Source organism: Hoplias malabaricus, chromosome 6, assembly GCF_029633855.1.
Source record: "Hoplias malabaricus isolate fHopMal1 chromosome 6, fHopMal1.hap1, whole genome shotgun sequence".
Lineage (NCBI taxonomy): Eukaryota > Metazoa > Chordata > Actinopteri > Characiformes > Erythrinidae > Hoplias > Hoplias malabaricus.
The window spans coordinates 28,335,426-28,358,035 of record NC_089805.1 but is presented as its reverse complement, the minus strand read 5'-3'; the positions used below and the strand labels follow the sequence as shown (position 1 = coordinate 28,358,035).

General features: G+C 37.5%; 1 protein-coding gene across 1 annotated transcript; it reads right to left on the bottom strand.

Annotated features, from left to right (window-relative positions):
* Positions 1-8,580: 8,580 nt before the first annotated feature.
* On the bottom strand, positions 8,581-9,711 carry uts2r5 (urotensin-2 receptor 5). The gene has a single exon (XM_066675482.1). It carries the CDS (start codon positions 9,709-9,711, stop codon positions 8,581-8,583), a length of 1,131 nt encoding a protein of 376 aa, XP_066531579.1.
* Positions 9,712-22,610: the final 12,899 nt, after the last annotated feature.

Below are 22,610 nucleotides of genomic sequence, written 5' to 3'. Positions count from 1 at the left end.
GTGATTCAATGAGCACTCATAAAGGACAAAAAGCATGCATTTAAAAATTCCCTTCACAGTGGGATGTCAGAAGTGTGCTTACACACTTCCATTTCATTGTCTGCCTCTTTTTGTGCTGCCTGTCTCCACTTCCCATAAGTGTGCCAATTTGGCTTCCATGGGCAATTCTCTGATTTCTTTTTTTATTTTGTTACTATTACAGTGTTCTTCAGCTTTATCAGACCTGTCTTGTTGAGCTTGCAATTGTTGTTTAAAGTTGACTAATTCATTTATATTTAATGTCCCCTCGGGAGAAAGTGACAGTATTTTACCCACTCATCTAATTGAACGCAGCTATCTGGTTCCCTTTGTTTCATGCCCTCTATTAATTCATCAGAAGGAGGTTCATCATGCACTATTGGGGCTGGGAAAGGTTTCCCTTTCCCTCCCTTTGAATGATCTTGACCGATTTCTGAGATTTTTGGAGTGACCAAGAATTGAACACATTTACACAGGCAGTATTCTACAGCTGTCACACGTATAAGCTACTTCTGAAATGCAAGATTCTCACCGAAGATTTAAAACATTTTTTTCAACCACCAGGTTCTTTCCTGAATTTCAGCACATCAGGGATGGGAGGCCGATCCGTGTTCCCCTTCTTCAAACAGGTGAGATGGGGTTCAAGGGGTGATCCTTTCCATTGGAAATGGTCCCCCTCTCCAAGATTTTTGCTGATTTTGTTTGTATTTTGCCACTCTTTGATTTCATTGTTTTTTTTCTTTTTTCGGTCAGGTCTTTTGCTTGCTGCAAAGAGTGAAAAGGTAACCAAGTATGATTTAAAATATACTTTTGATATAAAAATATAATTTATACTGAGAATACGGGGGAACTTTATTAACTGTGGGCTACAGGCGTGTTCCCCCTTCTATAGTAAATTTATAGTGCATTTAATATTTTGGGTAAATTTTTCAACCAGCAATGATCGCGTGTCGGATTAACCTCATAGGATTGGAAAGACCGCTCTTGAAAGCCTAGCTCTATAAGGACCGCTTACCTCGTTAACGAACAGCTGCAGACCCTGCCTCAGCGAATTGCAGTTAGTTTGAGAGGAGACACATTGGCACATGTAACTTGTCAGTGTTCTTACTTATTCGCGTTTAATTACTGTTTAATGTAGGTAATAGTGTTACCCATTACTAATCTATTATTTGGTGGAGATCTTGCAGAGTTTAACTGCTTTAAACTATTTCTTCTCTCAATTAATGTTGTAGGTAATATTAGGGTAGATTGAATGGTTCATTGCAAAGTTTGTGATGTTTCGGACATTAAAATGGAAGCTCTGTGCTGAATGAGTATCTAATGTTGTAGACATTTTTATGTGTAAAGAAGTGAACTACAATATTTTCCCACTAGAGGGCACTATTGGATAAACCAAATGTTATTGTGCTGTTTTTGAATGATTAGCATTTTAGCTGGAGAAATATTACTAGAATGTGTTTTGTTTTCTAGACCATACTTCTCGTACTTAATTAATCTCATAACGTCTAATCTACAACCTGAGCCTGTGAGTTAGTACTGAAAGAGTGTGCTGCTGTGTAGTCATGCCTACTATCGTATTTGCTGAATCATAATAAAAGTCTGAAATCAACACTAACACTCCTGTGTTCTAACCTACACTCCAAAGGAGGGAAAATCATGATAGAACTTGCCTTTATATATATGAAAACATATCAGTTAAAGTGGTAAAAGTGATAAGAATATGTAAAAGAATCAATAACAATGATCAGATGATAAGAATTTGTGTCCCCTTCAAATACACTACAAACCTTCCAACACAACTTCAGTAACAATTATAAATCTTACTTTATTTATAATTCAATGTGTTTAAAATGTAAATACATTGTGTTCCAAATTATTATGCAAATGGTATTTTTCTTCCTAAATCTTCTTCCCATCTTCCTAAATGGTCAATGCAAATGATGGTCATTATAATTTTTAAGACATTAATGCATTTTTAAGTCAATAAATCAAATTTTATTGAACAAACCTCCCAATGAAAGCAGCATTTATTTCAAAAATAAAAAAAAACTCCAAATGCACTCTCCCAGTTATGCACAACAGAGTTTCAAAACATTTTATATAGGGTGACCAGACGTCCTCTTTTACCTGGACATGTCCTCTTTTTTAGATGTAAAAAAATGTCCGGGAGGAATTTCACATACGTCTTGTTTTCCTAGAGCTTACATAGAACTTCAAGAAGCGTTTCGTTCACAAACTAGTCCCGCCCTCCCCTACTCCATTTGGTTCTCTTGAGTGAGAAGGGGGAGTGGTGAAGTAGCCTAAAATCTTTGGATTGCACGGTCTGACTGTAGAGCTACCGTTATTGGTCGATAACCTTCTCTGTAAACATTTAATTGGTCAGTCTGCACGTTAGTAGTTGTACTCCATCTCAGATGTGGTCACTCTATTTTATAGGATGTAAAAAACCTTGCTTGAATTACTTTGCAGGATGTCAGAATAGCCTCTCAGACCTGCTGTTTTGATGTGAACTGCATCCCACCCTCATAGATCTTTTGCTTTAGGATACACCAAAGGTTCTCAATAGGACTGAGGTCAGGGGAGGATGGTGTCCACATCATGAGTTTCTCTCCTTTTATGCCCATAGCAGCCAATGGCACAGATGTATTCTATGCAGCATGAAATTGTGCATTGTCATGCATGAAGATGATTTTGCTACATAAAGCATGGTTCTTATTTTTGTACCATGGAAGAAAGTGATCAGTCAGAAAATAATTTTCACACCTTCCGGGACTTACCAGCTCCCTCCCAATGATTCCGGCCCAAAACATGACTCCACTTATTAACGTTGCAGCCTTGTTTGGACGTGGTGGCCATCCACCAACCATCCACTACTCCATCAGTCTGGACCATCAAGGGTTGCACGGCATTCATCAGTGAACAAGACTGTTTGAAAATTAGTCTTCATGTATGTCTGGGCCCACTGCAACCATTTCTGCTTGTGAGCACTGGTTAGGGGTGGCTGGATAGTAGATTTACGCACAATTGCAAGCCTCTGGAGGATCCTACACCTTGAGGTATGTGGGATTCTAGAGGCACCAGCAGTTTCAAATAACTGTTTGTTGCTTTGTAATGGCATTTTAGCAGCTGCTCTCTTAATCCGATGAATCTCTCTCTCAGAAACCTTCCTCATTATGCCTTTATCTGCACAAACCGGTCTGTGCCCTGAATCAGTCACAAATCTATTCACAGTATGATGATCACGCTTAAGTTTTCATGAAATATCTAATGTTTTCTGAAATTTTATGATATTGAAATACACTTTTAAAAGCTATCAACAACTGATCACTGTGTGCTAAAAATTGACAGTACAGTATATGATTTAACTCATAAGAAATAACTATGCATTGTTATGGGCTATAACAGATGGCATTCAGCCATAAGAGGCTTAAGATTTGGACTCATGATGTGAGACCTGAGACTTAACTTGAACTTGCCCCTCAAAGACTTGGACTTGGACATGCAGAAAATGAGACATGTGAACATCTTTGTCTTAAGACATTCCATGATGGTTGTAATTCACTGTTTTATGTGAGACTTTAGGAGATAATTGCCAAACAGTTCAAAAACAATGTAAACATTTCAGTGCAGGATTTCATTACTTAACCATCTACTGTACATAACATTGTGACAAGATTGAGGCACTCTAGGTAATCTCTTTGTGTCAGGCAATACTATGTACTATGTGTGAGCTTTGAACCCTCAGATGGCATGGCATAAGAAAATGCTACTGTGTTTAATATAGCAAAATGGGCTTGGGAGCTCTTTGGAAATTCTGCTGCCTCAAGAAATGCAACCTGAATCACTTACACCATGAGTGAGTTAGAGAGAGATATGCTGCTCTCAAGACTATGAACCTTGGGAAGTCCATATGGTTATTTCAGCAAAACAATGCCAAGCCTCATTCTTTAAGTGCAACAACTGCATGGCTTTATAAAAAAAACGTGAGTGGTCTTGACTTGGCAAAAATTCCACTTTCAAAATATGAACAGTTCCCAAATGATTAAAAAAGTAATTAAATGGAAAGGTGATGTAACACAGTGGTAAACATGCCTCATGCCTAACTTTTTTGTTAATTACAAAATGCACTCATGTTATTCAGTGAAAATATGGATGAACTTTTCTTGTGCTTTTGTCAGTCAGATATCTTAAAGGGAATCAGCATATCACACAATCTTGTCTTTAATACATTTTAGAAAATGTCAAAAATTCTGAACATTTTACAGAAAGATTATCTTATATATGCTTTGAAAGTTGTCTGTCATTTTAGTGATCAACAGAAACTTTAGATGCCATTGTAATTTAGATTCCAAAATATTAGATATTAAAATAAAATAAATTAACAGGAACATAGGCACAAAAGAAAAACTCAGTGAGGCCTTTCAAAAACTTGCAACCAGAAAATGAATAAAACCTCAATTCTGAGTGGCATCATTCCAAATCACAGAGTCAGCTCCTGCAGTGAAAACTAAAAATCTTTTGGTCTGAACATATATGAACGGTGGGTATTTGTGAGCACGTTCCATTTTAAACCATCAGTGAATCTCTAGATATTGGGAGATGAGTGAGGAAGTAGATCATCATAAGTTGAAAATTACTTTTCATAATGATCAGTGTGGTGTGGATAAAAGTTTCCATGAAGAGTCAGAGTCTGACCTGATCGCTACAGAGCCTCAACTGTGCACCTTCTCATAGAAACATAGTTCAGTCCAATTACTCATCAACCATGCCATATGCAAAAGTCAGCACAAGGCTTTGAAGGGTTTATTTAAAACAGTATTTAACACATTGCAAACCCTAATACCATATGGATAGATCTTCCATGAGTAATTACTTAAACATGATCATTTCTCAGGGAAGAGAATCTTGTAGTTTTCAGTGCATTAGTCACAATCACAATTCAAAAATTTGTAGGAATCAATGTAAGTATTTGAGCCAAATAATGAAAGTAAATTGTTTCTCAGCTGAAAATGAATGCATAAATAAATAAATAATATTAGTGGGGCTGATGAAATGAGTGTTCTGCTTTGAAATATTTTTCTTCTCAATGAAAAATGTTTCATGGTGACCAAGACTTCTAAGTCACTTGTAATTTTAGACATAACATAGTGTACGCATGATAAGATCACTGGCAAAATCACACACAGATGGATTTTTATGAAAGTGAATACTACCCTTTGATTATGATTACTGATTTGATCAACACTTTGATTCTGTTGATTCCATGCCCAGAATTCAGTCTCAGCCAAGGATACATATTTCAGTAAGATGTGTAAAACATGAGAGATCACAGGACTATTTAATCACATAAAAAATGCATTATCAAAAACTTTTTCTTGACATAAGGTCAGTATATCTGTTAAACTGACAATAGTAAAAGGAAGTTTAACACAGATCAACCAAATCATTATGACCACATTCTTGTTTCTATACTCAATGTCTCCACTGACCATACAGAGTTCTACAATTAATATACTCCATATTTGTTTGCAACCCTTTTAGCCTGCTCTTAAATGGGCAGGACCCCCACTGAGCAGGTATGGTTTTCATGGTGGATCGTTCTCAGCACTGCAGTGATTAAGGTAATGGTGGAGTGTTTGTTGTGCTGGTACAAGTGGATCAGACACAGCAGAGCTGAGAATAGTCCACCAATCAGAAATATGCAGCCAATAGCAACCTGTGTCCACGAATGAAGAGGACAACCAAGACAAACTGTGCAGCAACAGATGAGCTACTGTCTGTGACTTTATATCTACAAGCAGGACCAACGAGATAGGTGTGTCTAACAGAGTGGACAGTGAGTAGATATCATGCTTAAACACTCAAGCAGCATTGCTGTGTCCGATCCATTAGTAACAGCACAATACACATTAATACACCAACACGATGTCAGTGTCACTGCATATGACTGATCACCCAAATCATTCCTGCTCTGTGGTGGTCCTGAGAAAACAAAGGTAAACAAAGTATGCAGAGCAACAGGTGGACTTCTGTTTGTAACTGTAGAACTACAAAGTCATCCTGTCTGGTCAGTGGAGCTGAAAGAATGGACAGTGAGTGTAGAAACAAGGAGGTGGTCAAAATGTTATGGTTGATCTGTGTAAATTTATCATGCAGTCCTTTCTTGGGTAGCCTTGGGCTAATAGTTAGAGGACCAGGCTTGGTGTCGGATGGTTGCCAGTTTGATCCCCAGTACCTGCAGGAACATCCATTGCTGACGTGCCCTTGAGCAAGGCACTGAAACCCCAAACTCTCAAAAGTGCCGTGGATGGCTGCCTGTCGCTCTGGGTGTGTGTTCATAGCTAGTGCACTAATGTGTATGTGTGTGTTCACTGCCACAGATGGGTTAAATGCAGAAGTCACATTTTATTGAACGTTGTACAATGACAAATAATTGGACATTATTGTTATTTTTCAGAATCCTTGCTTTAATTCTTGCTCCCCATTACATACACATATATTACTAAGCGATACACTGTAAAGCAATAAAGTTATGCCTGAGAAACCTAAGGACTGAGCATAAAAAATGCCTTCTGAAAAGGGTTTTTGCTCTGTATTGTCCAGATCAATTATTCTCATGCTTTTCCTCTTTGTAATCTGTTGGTAGAGGCGTCAGCCCTACTTTGCTGCCATCCTTGATCTCCAAGTCCTTTCTGGTACCTCTCCAGGAAAATAATATGTCATTGCCCTTGAAAATATGGGTCAGATATGAGATTATTGATGTTTTCACAGTAAATGGGTTTGCAAAACATTTTCATACAGCAGCTGAGATAATTTCAACATTTAAAATTGTTTGTTTGGAAAAAAATAAATCAAAAGTAAGCAAGGTTTGGACCAGTAAAAAACAAGGGGTATGACAGTATGAATGATGACATCTGGTGAGGGAGTAGATGTTTGGCTCAGTTCACACTGGACATTCAGATAATGCCAAAAGGCATTGATTTTCATGTTCCAGGAAATTCAAGCCCCAGAAAATTTGATGAAACCAGCATTCATATTTTAAAACTGGTAAATAAAATAAAAGAATACTGTAGACATGAACATAGATTTGCAATCACTTAACAAAGTGATTCCGCAGCCTAATGTGCAGCACAAAAGAAAAGCTAACTCAGTGAGCAGAGTAGTTATAAGGAATTTCAAAAGTAAATAAATTCTGCTTGACACTTCAGAACTGTTATTTTACAAAGAATACTCCATACTTTCAAGAGCACAACTAACAAATATGCCTTTGCTAAAGTACCACTTTTTGAAAACCCTTCAATAAGCTTTAAGGTGTCTCAGTTTTTTTTTCATATCCAGATGGCATGGTTCTGAGTGAGCAAATGGAAACTGTAGCTTATTTAATGTTGTTACTTTACAGAGAAACACCAACCAAGCCTGTGTTATTAATGTCACTCCTCAACTTGATTCACTGATGTGAAGTAACAAGGATAACCAAGGTCACAGACATATATAGTAGCACACTGTAATAGCACTTACAAAAACAATTTGATAGTATCAGTGCTTAAGAATATTTTACAATCAATGGTGAGTTACAACACAAGAATTTAAAAATCACTAAATCCTGACAGCATTAAAACATTGGTTCTAAATTACCCTTAAAATGCTCTACATCAATTGTGTGTGTGTGTGTGTGTGTGTGTGTGTGTGTGTGTGTGTGTATATATATATATTTTTTTTTAAGGACAACATAATGGATTATAGTGAATTATTGGATTATGAAGAACACTGTAATGGAATTTTTGTGTATATATTATATACTAGACTTTAATACCAGAAAAGGTGCATTCAAGAGCATGAGTAAATAAATTGTTTGTTTGTAAGGCTGCCTTTTTGTATCTATGGCTTAAAAAACACATTACGTATCTCTATTTAGCAAATATTTAGCCAAGATTTGTTTTTAAACAGCAATGGCAAGTATTTATACAATTGCAAGCTGAGCTACATCACCCCACCCCTTCTTCCTCTAAAAACAAATTAATAAAGCAAATTAATTTAACATTTTATCCTAGAATCAAATCTTGTTCGGACACAACCCTTTCCTGTTACTATTCCCCTTTGACTTATGTGTCATTAACAGAGGCTAAAATCAGTGACTTGATAATATTTAATATTATTGTAGAACACACTTTTAATGATTCATGAACTAGTTTTTTAAATTGTCTTTTTTTTTCCAATGTTAGTTTGTAACTTTGCTGATTTGCAAAGGAGAATCTACATACAATGGATTAATTTAGTCTAAGAGTCTAGGTCCAGAAATATATATATATATATATAGGACTGCCTGTCATTTCATTTCACCAGAAAATATGTCTAACTTATTTCCACTTATGTGTTCTTACAGGAACTCAGGAACTAAAATTCATTCTGTAATTTTTTTTCTTTCCGTGCCTGATAATGGTCCATGAATGTAATTTTTGTTTCTTTATAAATCTCCTCTCAAATACGAATAGGTTTTCTTAACACTTAAAACTGTATCACTGCTATGAGAACACTTCCTACTCATAACAGCAGCATATAATGTCATGGCTTGGTATAACCATCCAGAACACCATTTTGTGACATACTACAAGAAACATTTGTAAACTGGTGACTTCCAGATGACACGGACCTCTGAGATGGACGACGGAACCTATTCTTAAATACTGCACTCCTCTTTTGCCTCTCTTTCAAATATTCCTGATAATTTCTGGTCAACAAAGTGTAAAGAAAAGGGTTGATGCAGCTGTTGCTATAAGCCAGACAGGTCACCACAAAGTTTATATACACCATCGTACTACGAGACAGTTTCCCAGGTCCAAAATAATAAATACTGAGCAACTGCCACAACCAGAATGGCAAGAAGCATGCCCAGTAGGTGAGAACTATACCAAAGATAATGTAGAAAACCTTCTGTTTGGGACACATGTTAATTTCTTTGGATGAGAACATGGTGGTTTGGGAAACCCAGTAAGTCCTGGCCAGTTTGAGATAGAGGTAACCGATGATGCATCCAGGAGCCAGGATACAGGTGTTGAAAAGCACAGTCAGGTACACTGTGTAGGCTGTAAACTGCCAGGTGGGGTGGCACATGCGCTTCTCCACACCATTCTGCACATGCTTCCTCAGGTCGATCATGATGAGGGTGGGCAGGGCAAGGACAAATGAGGCAAGCCACACTGCACAAGCCACAGCTTTCCTGTAGCGCTGGGCCCGAGCCAGTGCGGCCAATGGGTTTATTACGGCCAGGTACCGCTCAGTGCTCATCACAGTCAAGATGAAGATGCTGGCGTGCATCGTGAGGAAGTCAAGGCTGAAAAGGATCCGACAGCCCACACTGCCAAAATACCAGTCTTTAGCAAAGTAGGTGCACAGCACAAATGGCACAGTGGCCAGGTACAGCAGGTCAGCCAGAGCCAGGTTCACAATGTACACATACATGGTCCCGGTGACACGGACAGAGATGTTCATTACTACCAAAGTGTACACATTTCCAAACACACCAACCACAAACAGGAGGCTCAGGATAGTTCCCAGGACACACGTTATCAGGGTGTCATTGGGAGAAGCGGCTGGATCTAGTGGTGCAACTGTTGGTGAAGTGTTGGCCAAATTACTCAAAGAACCATTGGGCTGGGTCCACTGTCTGACAGCAAATTGCTCAAGTGTCCCCATATTTCAAAACGGTCAGGTCAACAAAATATATATAAAAAGTCAAAGTTCTAACTGATTCTGAGCATAACTTTGACAGTTTAACGGAACGAGTTACATTCCAGGTACGTTTATTGAGACGATGACGAGGCAGTCCTTAAACTGCTTAAAGTCCTTAAAAATATTCACCTCATTCAACAGACACAGATAGGTCTAGTCAAATTTTGTATCCTTTCAAAAAAAAAAAAAACAACTCGCAACTTCTAAATAGAAACTATATTTTGCTATACTGTAAAACCAACACTGTGCATAATGTAAAGTGTTGGTAAAAATATCATAGTGTTACCCGTAGAAGACGATGTCCTCGTCTGCTCTGAATTTACAGCGTCCTCTCTGTCCCCTCTCTGTGTGTAGAGCAGTAGTTAAACCTTGAGCTTGGAGAACGGATTGAAGACGTTATTCGCAGCTGTCTGTGTGAGCAACGAAACGCGCGGGAAGGATGAGAGCGTTGAGCGCGCGCTACTCCTCTGGTGCGCGCACACACGGAGGTACAGCTTTAACTTCGAGAGGAAACCCGCCTCCCTCAGATCCGAACTCCACAGCTACCATCAGCAACAGACTGCGAAAGAAACTGACCACACACTGACCTTTCACTTCTTAGAGAAGAGGATAAGAATGTAAGACCGGGGAACACCCTCCTCAAAAACAAGACTTAATATGGAGTAAATGCACCCCATCCACAAGACCCCAGACAGCGACCAAAAATATCAGTCCACTGGTATAAAAAGGCTGGCACACCACTGACTGTAACCCACTGCTGGTCCACCATCGGACCACTCAGAGCACTGTGCTGTACAGGATAGAACTCATTTATAATCTCCTCAAACAGATTTTAAACTCACAGAGACTTTTATTCTGGAAAACAAACTAATACAAATATTACCAACAACTATGAGAGATATAATTATTAGTATAAGCCTGATATAAAATGATTATGATAAAAATGTTGACACTGTGCTGGATTAAAATTATTTACTTTATCTTATTTATAAAAGATAACAAAACAACCTAATGAAGGAAAAAAATGTTAATTGGGCTCTGAATGCAAAAGTGGTAAAATGTGGCATTTTGTCTAAAATTCTGTTTAATTACCAGCGGTACACCCAGAAAACACTGTGCAAAAACACTAGTGGACCTCCAACTTGGAACAACAGTGGAACCACAGAGGTCCGCCGTCTCCTTGCAATCAGGGACAGCACATTTAAAATGTGCTAGTTTAGCAGCAGTCAATAACCAAGGTTGTAAAGACCATAAAATGTTGTGCTTGTATTCCTTCTACTAGACGTTTTCAATTATATATATATAATTATTATATATATATATATATATATATATATATATATATATATAATATTATATATAATTATATATATATATATATATATATATATATTCCTCTATTTATTTATAAGAAAAATTCCTTAATCTCATGAGTCCAGTAAATTTGTTTTCTATATAAAAGTTTCACAAGGTAATCAAACATATTGTACAGAATAGAAAGATTAGATCAGTATCTGAAAATGGAAGCTGCCTTTGAAGTCACAAGGTCAGTTTTTAATCTGTTGTCTTGATTGGATGATGATCGTCATAATGAGATCATATTTTACGAAGGTTATTGTCAAGTGAAACCATTTTCTTAGGAATAGTTCAGTGTTTCTTAAAAACTAAAGACAAATATTTGACAACTTCTATCCTGTTTTTATCATGTGCATTATGTTTTGTCATTTCTGCCTTTCTGTACTTACTCAGGGTCCCCAGCATGTTTGACAGAAAGGCTAAATTTGGCTGGCATTATGGAATTATATGAGACTTACTTCCAGCAATAAAGTGCTTTATTTTCTTAATCTTTAGATTAATGGGTATGATCAGGGGGAAATATATTTTGTTCCACAGAAAGAAGGAAGTCAAACTGCAAACCATACAGGCTAATCAGATGTTCTTGCAGAAATCCAGGCCACCTTTATCTTGCAGCAGTTCAGAGAATAAGTGATAGACATTTTCTAAGCCTTCCTCAAAAAAAAACAGGGCAGTACAAAAGATAGCAAATCTTCACTACTCTAATGGGGTGTGGAACAAAAATGGCTGGCAGGTGTTACTTTACACATTACACATTTATTCTGTTTTTCTGGCACTGTGAGGCCATTAGATATGTGGTCAGAGAGCGCATAAAACAAGCAGTTGATCAAATAGCAAATTGCAAACAGAGAAATCTACAGTCAATATAAAACATATACATGAGTGAAAATTTACTAGTTTTAGATTTGCATCATCACAGAATGTGGTGATACCAGCCAGAGTATACACAACTAAAAATAAATATTGTTTAGTAGCTGGTATCTCAGTGATATAAGCTTTGTTTTGTAGATAAATACAAAGGTGCTACAAAGGGTTCTTGAAGAAATACCATAGAAGAGTTTTCATTTTTTCCCCCTAAAAACGTTTGTTTGAGATGTGTGAGTATGTGTGATTACACCACTCAAATTAGCCAAAAAAAAAAAAAAAACTGGGCCGAAATAATGGTCATTTTGGCCAGATTTTACCAGTTTAAACAGCAATGAGGACCATTTCTACTTTCCACACAGGGGAAGAATTTTAGTTCTATTTAATAAGGCTTAATAGAGCCATTTTTTTAGTTTTGGACTATAAATGATTGTTCTTTAACTGTTTTATATTTCACCAAATAAAAAGTGTGGAATCCCACATATGTAAATTCATTCATTCATGCATTCATTATCTGTAACCGCTTATCTGATTCAGGGTCATGGTGGGCCCAGAGCCTACCTGGAATCATTGGGCGCAAGGCGGGAATACGCCCCGGAGGAGGTGCCAGTCCTTCACAGGGCAACACAGACACATACTTTTGAGCTGCCAATCCACCTACCAACGTGTGTTTTTTGGACTGTGGAAGGAAACCAGAGCACCCGGAGGAAACCCACGCGGACAACACACCAACTCCTCACAGACAGTAATCCGGAGCGGGACTCGAACCCACAATCTCCAGGTCCCTGGAGTTGTGTGACGCTACCTGCTGCGCCACCGTGCCGCCCCTATGTATATATCTAGCTGGAATACACTTTTTTTGTTGAAACACTTTAAATGGCATGACAATATTAGAAAAAAAAATGTCTTAAAAACAAGAATCATGCCATACATGTAGAGAAACAAGGCTAATGATGTTAGAAACCATTAATTTAATCTTGGAAAAGGTTACCATGACTTCATTAATGTAATCCTTATCTGATAAATTTGATCTCCACTTGAAAACTTAATTTGTTTATCATGAATTTGAGAGTCCCAAAGAAACTTGAAGCGCACTTAGAGCCAGTCAAATGTGATTTTATAACCACAGTCCACATAAATTCAAAATGGTGTAAACTTTGTACTATTGGATCTTTAAGGAAATTAACTAAAATTCTATTGCATTCGGTCTCTTGATTTCTTGACATGGGCGGACTGAGACACTACAGAGCAATATGTGGCTCATGTCTCATTCAGGGAAGCTTTTTTAGACTGCTAATAGTGGTAAATGCTAATGATGGTAAATGCCAGGAGATTTATTTTATATTAAGAATTCGTAATAATTAAACTGTAGTTTACAGTTAGAATACTTTTTGGGGATTAAGCTTGAGCTCCCCTCACCTCAACCAGAAATAGGTAAGGGATAATTATGAACCTGGCTCATAAATGCATTTATGCCAACAGTACATACATTTGGCCGTTAAAAGATGAATTATTGGTTATTATTGACAGGTTGCCAGAGTTACCTGAAGTTAAAGTAATTTGCTCAAATGAAAGTGGATTACAAAATAGCATGCTGATCAATTTAGAGCACAAAAATAGCATCAGTACCGATGATTGATTGCTTTATGAAGACAACTTTCACTGCCGATTATCACGCCTCATAAAGAACAGGGCACTTGCTAGTTACTGTAACAGGATGGGGACCTTGGCAGTATCTGAGACCTCTCACAAGCCCTTTGCATGACACAATGAACTGCACAGACAATCTCTAGCCCTTCACTATACACTCTCCTTTCAAACATAAATAGAAATTGCCCTCAAGGTCATACAAAAGGAAATGCATCATGTTGATTTTCTTTATCTCATAAATGAGATACTGTGAGAGAAGTAGAGCATGTCTGATAAAATAAAGTTTAATTGCTTTGGCAGAATGTTCTGTCTTAATTATTCTGACACCTAATTGAAACATTTTGATACATGAACCCTACATAATACATCCACAGAGATTTGTCAGTGAAAAATTCATCCAGCTCAGCTTTGTGATACACAATGTTCTGAAGAGGAACATTAGATGCTCTGTATATCAGAGACACACATTTCATTAGGATTCAAAGGGAAACATGAAGACATCTTCCAGAGTGTATTTGTGTTAGTATCGTATTCCATTTCCAGAATTTATTGATGAAAAAAATGGAAGAACTATATGGTTTTAAAATGAGACATTATCATGAGATAAAGGGCATGGATGCTCCAAAGGAACAGATAGGAAGCATTTTCTCTTTTTTTAAGTCTCTGACTTGTGAAAAGAAGGAGAAATGAACAACAAAGAAGTGAGTTGATACTCTAGGTGTCAATCACTCGGTGACCCAGACTACAAACTTAAAACTGAAGACACATTCTGCATCCTTGAAAAAGGCCCTGAGAATGCAAGTAATTCCCTGTTCCAAAACCAGGCAATTACAGTACACAGAATCAGGCTGAGATTCATCTAAAAGGTGACTCCTCAGACTAAACATGTGGTTGTCATGTAAAATAAAAGTGACGTGATCCTCTGGTCTCGTTTTCCTAATATTGCTTGGAGAGATACTCAGTGTAATCAGCATATTGAATTTAGTCGCATTAAACACAGTACTATTATTTTGGTCACAGTCTGTATTGATTACACTGCAGTTTCCAGTTATACTGTAATATCTGGATTCACCTTCTTTGCCCTTCTTCATATTGGCACTTAAACAAAGCAGGAGAGTAGATACTCAGCTCTGCAGAACACTCTCTCATATACACTGTACAGCAGGGGCGTGCCTAGACTGCGAGGAACATTGCTCTATGAAATCTTTACCAAATGTTTGTAAGGTCAAACCCTGCAAGAATGCAGACTTTACAAAGAGCTTTGGTTTAATAGTATAATTCTACTAAAACTGCATAAATGAATACATAGGTTGCACATGTAAATTTACTTTGAGATTACTTTAATATGTGAGTACTTAACTAATACAGTCAAAATAGCATGATGTTAACAAAAACAGAAAAACACAGGGCATTTTTGCCGCATTTAGAAAAACTGTAGTACTGTGCATTTGTGCTAAATATACTAAACCAGGGGTGCCAAACTCAGTGGGTAGCAGGCCACATTACACTTAGTTCAGTGTCAGGTATGTGTTTGTGTTGAACTGTCCCAAAGGAGAGTGTGTCCGGGAACATGAACTCACACTCGCGGGGATTTAGCTCTGGCTGGCTGGGTGGGCCTTCGTGTAATTTGGGAAGGTTCAGGCCCCTGAACAAAATAATTTTTCTTTAGAATATTTTGGCGATTAGAGTGATAATTAGGCCAGATCTGGCTTCATAATTCAAATTTGATGTTAGAAAAACTGTACAGCATTCTCAGCAAAAATGACATTGTACATTTACATTAATGTGTTGTGTATTATGGTTAAGCTGGTATTAAACCTTGAAATTATTTATCCATGCAAATAGATCAATAAAATCAATCAAGAATGTTCCATATACTTGATGTTATACACAGTTGATTTTTTTTTTGTGTAGTATTTTGTGTATGAAACAGCTGTTAAAATTAGGTCAGTTGTGATCTCTACAACAAACTGAGCAAAGAGCAAGGATTCTAAAGAAAAATGCATAACTATATCGGGCTTATTTTAAGATGCATTAACATATTTTGGCCTACATTCAAAAATGCACTTCTAATCCCACCATGTGTTTAACGTTTGAGATTTTCTCTGTGATAGCTTATAATCACAAAAACATTTAAATCTTATTAAATATTCAGGTAAAATTGCTTAAATCGCTTCAAAACATAAATGAAAATCAAGTATGATTACACTCCTCAACTCAAACGACTCTTATAGCCCAGCAGTCAAAAGAACTGCATATCTGCTTAAGTACAGTAAGTCATAAGGTTTAATTTTTGGAGGGGCTTATTCCTTCTGTTTACTTGCTAATTATGACTAGATATTCCAGCAAGACAATATAAGAGGCCAAGGACATGCTGCACGATATATAAAGGAATTGTTGAAGGAAGAGGATTTTCATGTTATTATAATTTCAGAACAATCTGTTCTGTGGGTTTCTGTGCACGGAAAGGGAGCTATTTGTTAAGCCCAAAAAGCAAGGTCTTCTTAGGTGGTTTGTTAAAAAATAAATAAATAAATATGTGATCAAGATTTGGAATTTAAACTTTACATAAATAACAAGGAAAGCTTCACAGCTTCAGGTTTTCTAACTAAAAATAATCTGTGGGCCATTTCAGTTTGTTTATCACAGAGTTGGCGCCATTTAGTATTTTGTTTTATTTATTTATTTATTTATTTTACAGCTCCAGCATCCTGGAGGTTGTGGGATGAAGTCTGGGTGACTGTCTGTGAGGAGTTCTCCCTGTGTATGTGTGGGTTTCCTCCCACAGTCCAATAACACACGATGGTAGGTGGACTGGTGACTCAAAAGTGTCCACAGGTGTGAGTGTGTTGCCCTGTGAAGGACTGGCGCTCCCACCAGGGTGTGTTCCTGCCTTGCGCCCAGTGATTCTGGGTAGGCTCCAGACCCCTTGCAACCCTGAACTGGATAAGTGGTTACAGACAATGCCATAATGATGCCAGTATTCATAATATCCTCATCCTCCTACACCTCACTGCAGCTTTTGTTACACTGCCAATCCTGACATTCTTATTTCCAGATTTTTATCCGTACATAATTCTGGCTTTGATCTTGATTGGATTTGGTCTTGTCTTTGTAAAGGTAACAGTTTATCTCTGTTGGTATGCACAAGTCATCCATTGCTCTTGTTGCTGGTTGTCATTAAGCCAGGAGTCCTAAGAGAGCACAATTGGTTTCATTGCCAGATCAGGGCCCTCTCTCTCCTTTGCCGTCTTGTGATACTGCATTAAGGACAGTGTGAAAAGATGCATGTCATGAAAGAAGCACGTACTTCACCTCCCCAGTGTTGGTGACATGGCGGAAATAGCCTACATTGTACATTTCTGGCTTTAACAGAGGCTCTTTTCCAGAGTGATTTTAAAAAGTGCTTTGTCAAGTTCAACTCTATATGTTGATGGTGTTATCTTAAGTAAAATAAAACCTTGTTGTCTTAAATTCATCACTTCTTATTCCACATTAAGACATTACTAATGCATTTTATTATCTGAGTTCTATATCTGTTCTCTACTCAACAATCATGAGGCAGTTAAGATGGACTTCATTTTCTCCCACTTCAATAACTGTAATACATATTTTAACAGACTTCAGCCAAAATATCATCAGTTATGTAAGTCTTCAGCAACTGTTTTCTTTTACACATCACTGTACCATATAACCACAAATATCTCCTGCTAACCTCCATAGTTGTGTCCCTAACTCACTGGCATTCTCTTTATTGACTCTCAGATCTTGAGGCATTGAATGGCATTCAATTTTGAATCATGACTCCTGCTCATAAAACACTTATCTGTGTGCAGTAGGACATTCAGTGCTGCTGTTCCTAAACTTTTAAACCCTTTTTGATTGCTCTGTGTCTCTTCTTTAAAAGCTCAACTTCAAATCTTCTTTCCTTCACTGGCCTTTATTTTACCTCAGTCAACAATGCAAGAATCTAACCTAAAATGTACTGATGAGCACAGACACAAAACATTTTGTGCTGCACCTTATATCTATATGTTTAACCAGTACTAAATTTAGTAAAATATTCCTTTAAGAGTAATAAATGTTCCAGGCTTCTCTTATGATTCCAGTCTTCTGATCATTTTAGGTAAAAAAAAAAAATTAACACATCATAGCACATTTGATGACACGTTAATCACCTCATCAGGGTTTAAACTGCAACAATCCAATAAAATAATGGACCAAGTCTGAAGCAAATTTTGTTTGGGTCTTCTTGGTCTCTTTTTTTTTTTTACACACACACACACACACACACACACACACACACACACACACACACACACACACACACACACACACACACACACACACACACACACAGACAAAAAAAAATTAAAAATAACATCAGTTGGTATGCCAGTCTCAACACTTGAAGGGAAAGAGTGATTTAATAATGAGTAAGCTATGGGCCTTAGGAGCACATGGGCAAGACAGGAGTATCAAAAATATTTTTATTGCCAGTAGACTACTGTTTTCATCATCATCAGGCAAACGGAATGTTAAACCTGAACATAAATATACAAATAAGTAAATTGCTGTCAGTATCATTCTAAACATAGGCAAAGATTTTTACCCTATTTACATTCTTGGTTCATCTGCACAGATGAAACTGCACCACAGTGAAAACATCAGGCAATTAGCATGAAGACATTCTTTGCCTTTTTTAAATGTCCTGACTTATTTAAACCAACCTCCTATTAAAAACAGCCAGTGCCATCTATAACAAAGTCTCCTCTCTGACTAACGTTCTTAAGAAAATAGATGGCATGGCTGAGACTTGGCTACTGTGATAGGTTTACTCCCAGATAAAGCAGAATGAGGGCATATGTCTAGGAAAACTCACATCCGTTACGGAGTAAAAATGCAAATCAAATTCAAAAAAAAATTTGCGCACTGGAAACTACCAGAGTGAATGATGGGCTGGAGAGCAATCTACCACTAAGAATCTATCACAAGAAATATGGAGACGTCTCCAGTGCAGACCCAGCTGAGTGCAAAACCTTGTCGAATTCTGAATTACTCTGAAAAGAACTGAACCCCTGGCCATATTTAAGGGACCACTTTGGCTTCAAATGCAAGAAAGGCCACATATTAATGCAGTGTAAACTGTTTGCCAAGAGAGAATTAGCAGCTTTTGAAAACCCAACATCAAACCTGTGCATGTAGGGCATGTACAGGTAGGTTAAATAATAATTGTATCGTTGCATTGGTAGTTAAAATTTTGTTTACCTGTATTAGTAAGAGGCTCAAATTCATCAGTGTGTCTTGGTTGGTTTTGAACTATCTACTGGCCTTTGGCCTTACAACTCTGCAACAATTAATTTTACGTACCACCCATTCTTTTGTAAGTGTGTATTAACATAATTCACTGAAGCTTTTGCTATGACAAATTAATAGAGATTCAAAAAATGATCTATCTAGCTAACAACCTGCTGGTAAGTTATTAATTAGGAAAGTGCTGTTACATGACAGGATCAAAAACAATATAAATAGGAATGGCATTTCAAAAAATTATAAATATATATTTCTGTTGTATTGAAGTGGGTATGTATAAGGTCCATAAGTCAGTGTATTAGAAGTCAGCACTCAGTAGTCTTCCAGTTCGCAAGAGCAGACTGGAAGAAGACAGTGATCTGGAAGAAAGCTGAATATTGTCTACTGTGGGTAATACACTGTCTTAGTATAAGTACCTCATACATACCCACTTCAAAACGATATCTCTTTAAAAGCAATATGATGCTGAATAGCAGACATAATTTCAAGTATTTTAATGTTCATGTTCATATCTTCAGGCCTCTCCATGAGCAATTTATTTAATTTGTAAAATTATTCCTTTAATTAAAATCAACTGATTTGAAACTTATATCCCCTTGTCCTTTTTGTGCAACACAGGAAAGACCCACGCCCCCATCACACACACACACACACACACACACACACACAGTTAAAAAGTACCTTATTCTGAGTACATTTCAAATGCAATACATTTTACTTTTACTTGAGTACATTTTTAGACCGGTAATTTTACTTGTACTTAAGTAAGAGTTCGTCAGAGTAACATTATTTTTAACTTGAGTAGAATATTATAGTGTGCTCTTTCGACCTCTGAGATTATGTGTAAAATACCATCGGATCACACTGCATTACGGATATTACCCTTAAACTAAATGTGATTTGATTCATGCTTATACACCACCCTCCACTAGGTGGCCCAGCGAGCGTTGAATTCACTTGGTTATCTTGCCGTGCATCTCTGTCGTATCGTTGTTTTTGTGTCACTATCACTAGCATTTTAGCATTAAGTGTAGGTAAGAGATAGAGCAAGAAAAGAAAAAACTCGCCCTAACGTTATTCCCCAGTCTCCTCCACCACCGCCAGCGTCTTCGTCTGATCTTCAAGGTAATTACACTTAATCAGAGGTTGCTGTTACTCTGATGAAATTTTACTCAAGTACAAGTTAAATTACCGTTCTAAAAATGTACTCAAGTAAAAGTAAAAAGTAGTACATTTAATATTTACTCAAAGTAAAAGTTACTTAGTTACTCTAACAGCTGTGTGTGTGTGTTACTTAACATATGTACTTCATATCAGAGGCGATTGCTCTAAGACTGCAAGGGAAGCTCAGCTTCCCCTAAAATGTCAAAAAATAAGTGATCAAATATATACTGTTGTGTGTACATGTCATTGAATAAATATGCACTACAACGCGATTAACTTTTGTTCAGAATCAGCTTCTTATCACTGGTAAAGACGCGGCTTTCCTCTCAATCATTCCCGCAGTTTCACAGTGATTTAAACAGAGTTCAATGGAGAAGCAGCGAAGTGCAGGGAAACGAGAGGAGTGATTGGATAAATGCTGGGCTTTGTCCCGCCCATCGGACGCTCAGCGTCTCTGGGGGTCTATGGGGCAGTGGGCTGGCCTCGGCTGGCCCGGACGCTCAGCTTCTGCATGATGATTGGATGATCCGTCTGAGGCTGAATCCCTTTTTGATTGACAGCGAAATGAGCGAATCAGCGATCCTTTGGTGTAAAGAACCGAGGGAGCATTACATTTTCATTCTGTTCTGCGTTGAACCAGACTTTCTTAATCCTTTTAGCGGCATTTTCTTTGCTAAAAACGACTAGCGACAAATTGAGCTTCTATTTCTGGTGGGGTTTTTGTAGCTGCTTGTGTTTGGAGACTGACTTCTATCACTCTTTCTGACTTCTATCGCAGTTTCTGTCCAGCGCGTGCTGCTGAGCCCCTCCACCGTCACAAAGCACTCACAGGCGGACACACTTTATGATGTAGGCCGAAATTGAGCTTCCCCTCCTTGAAAGACCATCATTCGCCACTGCTTCATACATACCCACTTAAAAACAACACACATATATATTGCTGTTTATGCTCCACTATACGATAATTTTTTTATAGCTACAACATGGAAAAAGATCATGATTTTAATTCCCTTTTTATATTTTGATGTAGCGGTCAAAGAGGCCAATACAAACAGCATATTTGATAAAGATGACTGGTACCAGAAATTTTCATAGAAAAATAAATATATATATATATAAAAAATGGGGACATGGGTTGCTATCTTAAAGCAGAGCGTTCAGATCCCAGTCGGCGTCGCAGCAAAACAGGCCCCTGTAGGAGGGACTGTGACTCCATTGGCTGCTGATTGGCTGAATAAAGGTGACGACCAATGAGAAGCGCATTCTCTGTTTAGGAGCCGTGAAGAATCCGTCCCTCGCTCCTGCTGAGAGAAAGCTGAGAGTTTCCATCTCAAAACATCGCTACAACAGTGTGACCTCAAAAATACGGAACAAAACGCGTCCCGTATCGGTTCAAAGCGGAACGCATCTGTTAGTGTCCAAATAGGGGACGATTGGCAACAGTTCCAGCCCATTTTGCTTTCTCCGCTAGCCATTTCGCATCCAGCTAATCGTCCAACAGGCTAACCACAACAATAGCATGGCATTGTTTCCCCAGTAGCTCTAAACACTACCCCAGCGTCGTCACAGTAACACAGCATTCCTATTACACACCATGCCACTAGATGTCGCATGAAACTACAGCACGTCTCAGAACTATGTCCTGCTCTGCAGATGGATGTAACTCATTAACGCAGGTTAACAAACGGCTCAGAATGTTTTTTTAAATAAAATCTTAATGTATTCGATTCTCAACTTGTATTATATATATATATATATATATATATATATATATATATATATATATATATATATATATATATATATATATACACACACACAAAGTTAATAATTCGGTTAGGTTCGGTACATGCTATACATGCGCAGATTTGATGTTGAGTTTTTATAAGCTGCTAATTCTCTCTTGGCAAATAGTTAACACTGCATTATAAAGATTTAAGTTAGAACAGTATGGAAGCAAATCTGTCTCATCAGACATTGAAATATTACCACCTTTGAATGTGTGGCACTGAATTTATTTTGCACTGAAATTATGCGTCTGAATATAATTGCTCTTGAATAGAACTCGTGAATTTTCAAGAACACGTCTTCACTGTTATTATTCAAGGTTAATACATTCAGATAAAAAATTAAAGCTCAAAAAAATTCAAACAATATATTTAGAAGTTGTTCAGATTCAGTAGACGAAATTCAGACACAAATTCTAGTTGCATTGTGTCGCTGCTAGATGGCGAAATACGAACACAACTTCCATACCGTGGAAAAACTACACGTTTAGCTTCCTTCCGCGGACATTATCTCTTTATTTTCAAAGTGTCTCAAAAACCTGAAAGTCTCACTAAAGGCACAATATAACAGACTATTGATGTCCTGAAGATGAAGACATTTTGTGATATGACAATGTGTGTAAACATGAACTTCGGAGTATGGCATTTTTAATTTTTAATTGTCAGATTATCAAAAAAAAGGTGTAATACAAATATAATATCCTAAAGTGCAGAGTTTAATTCATAAAG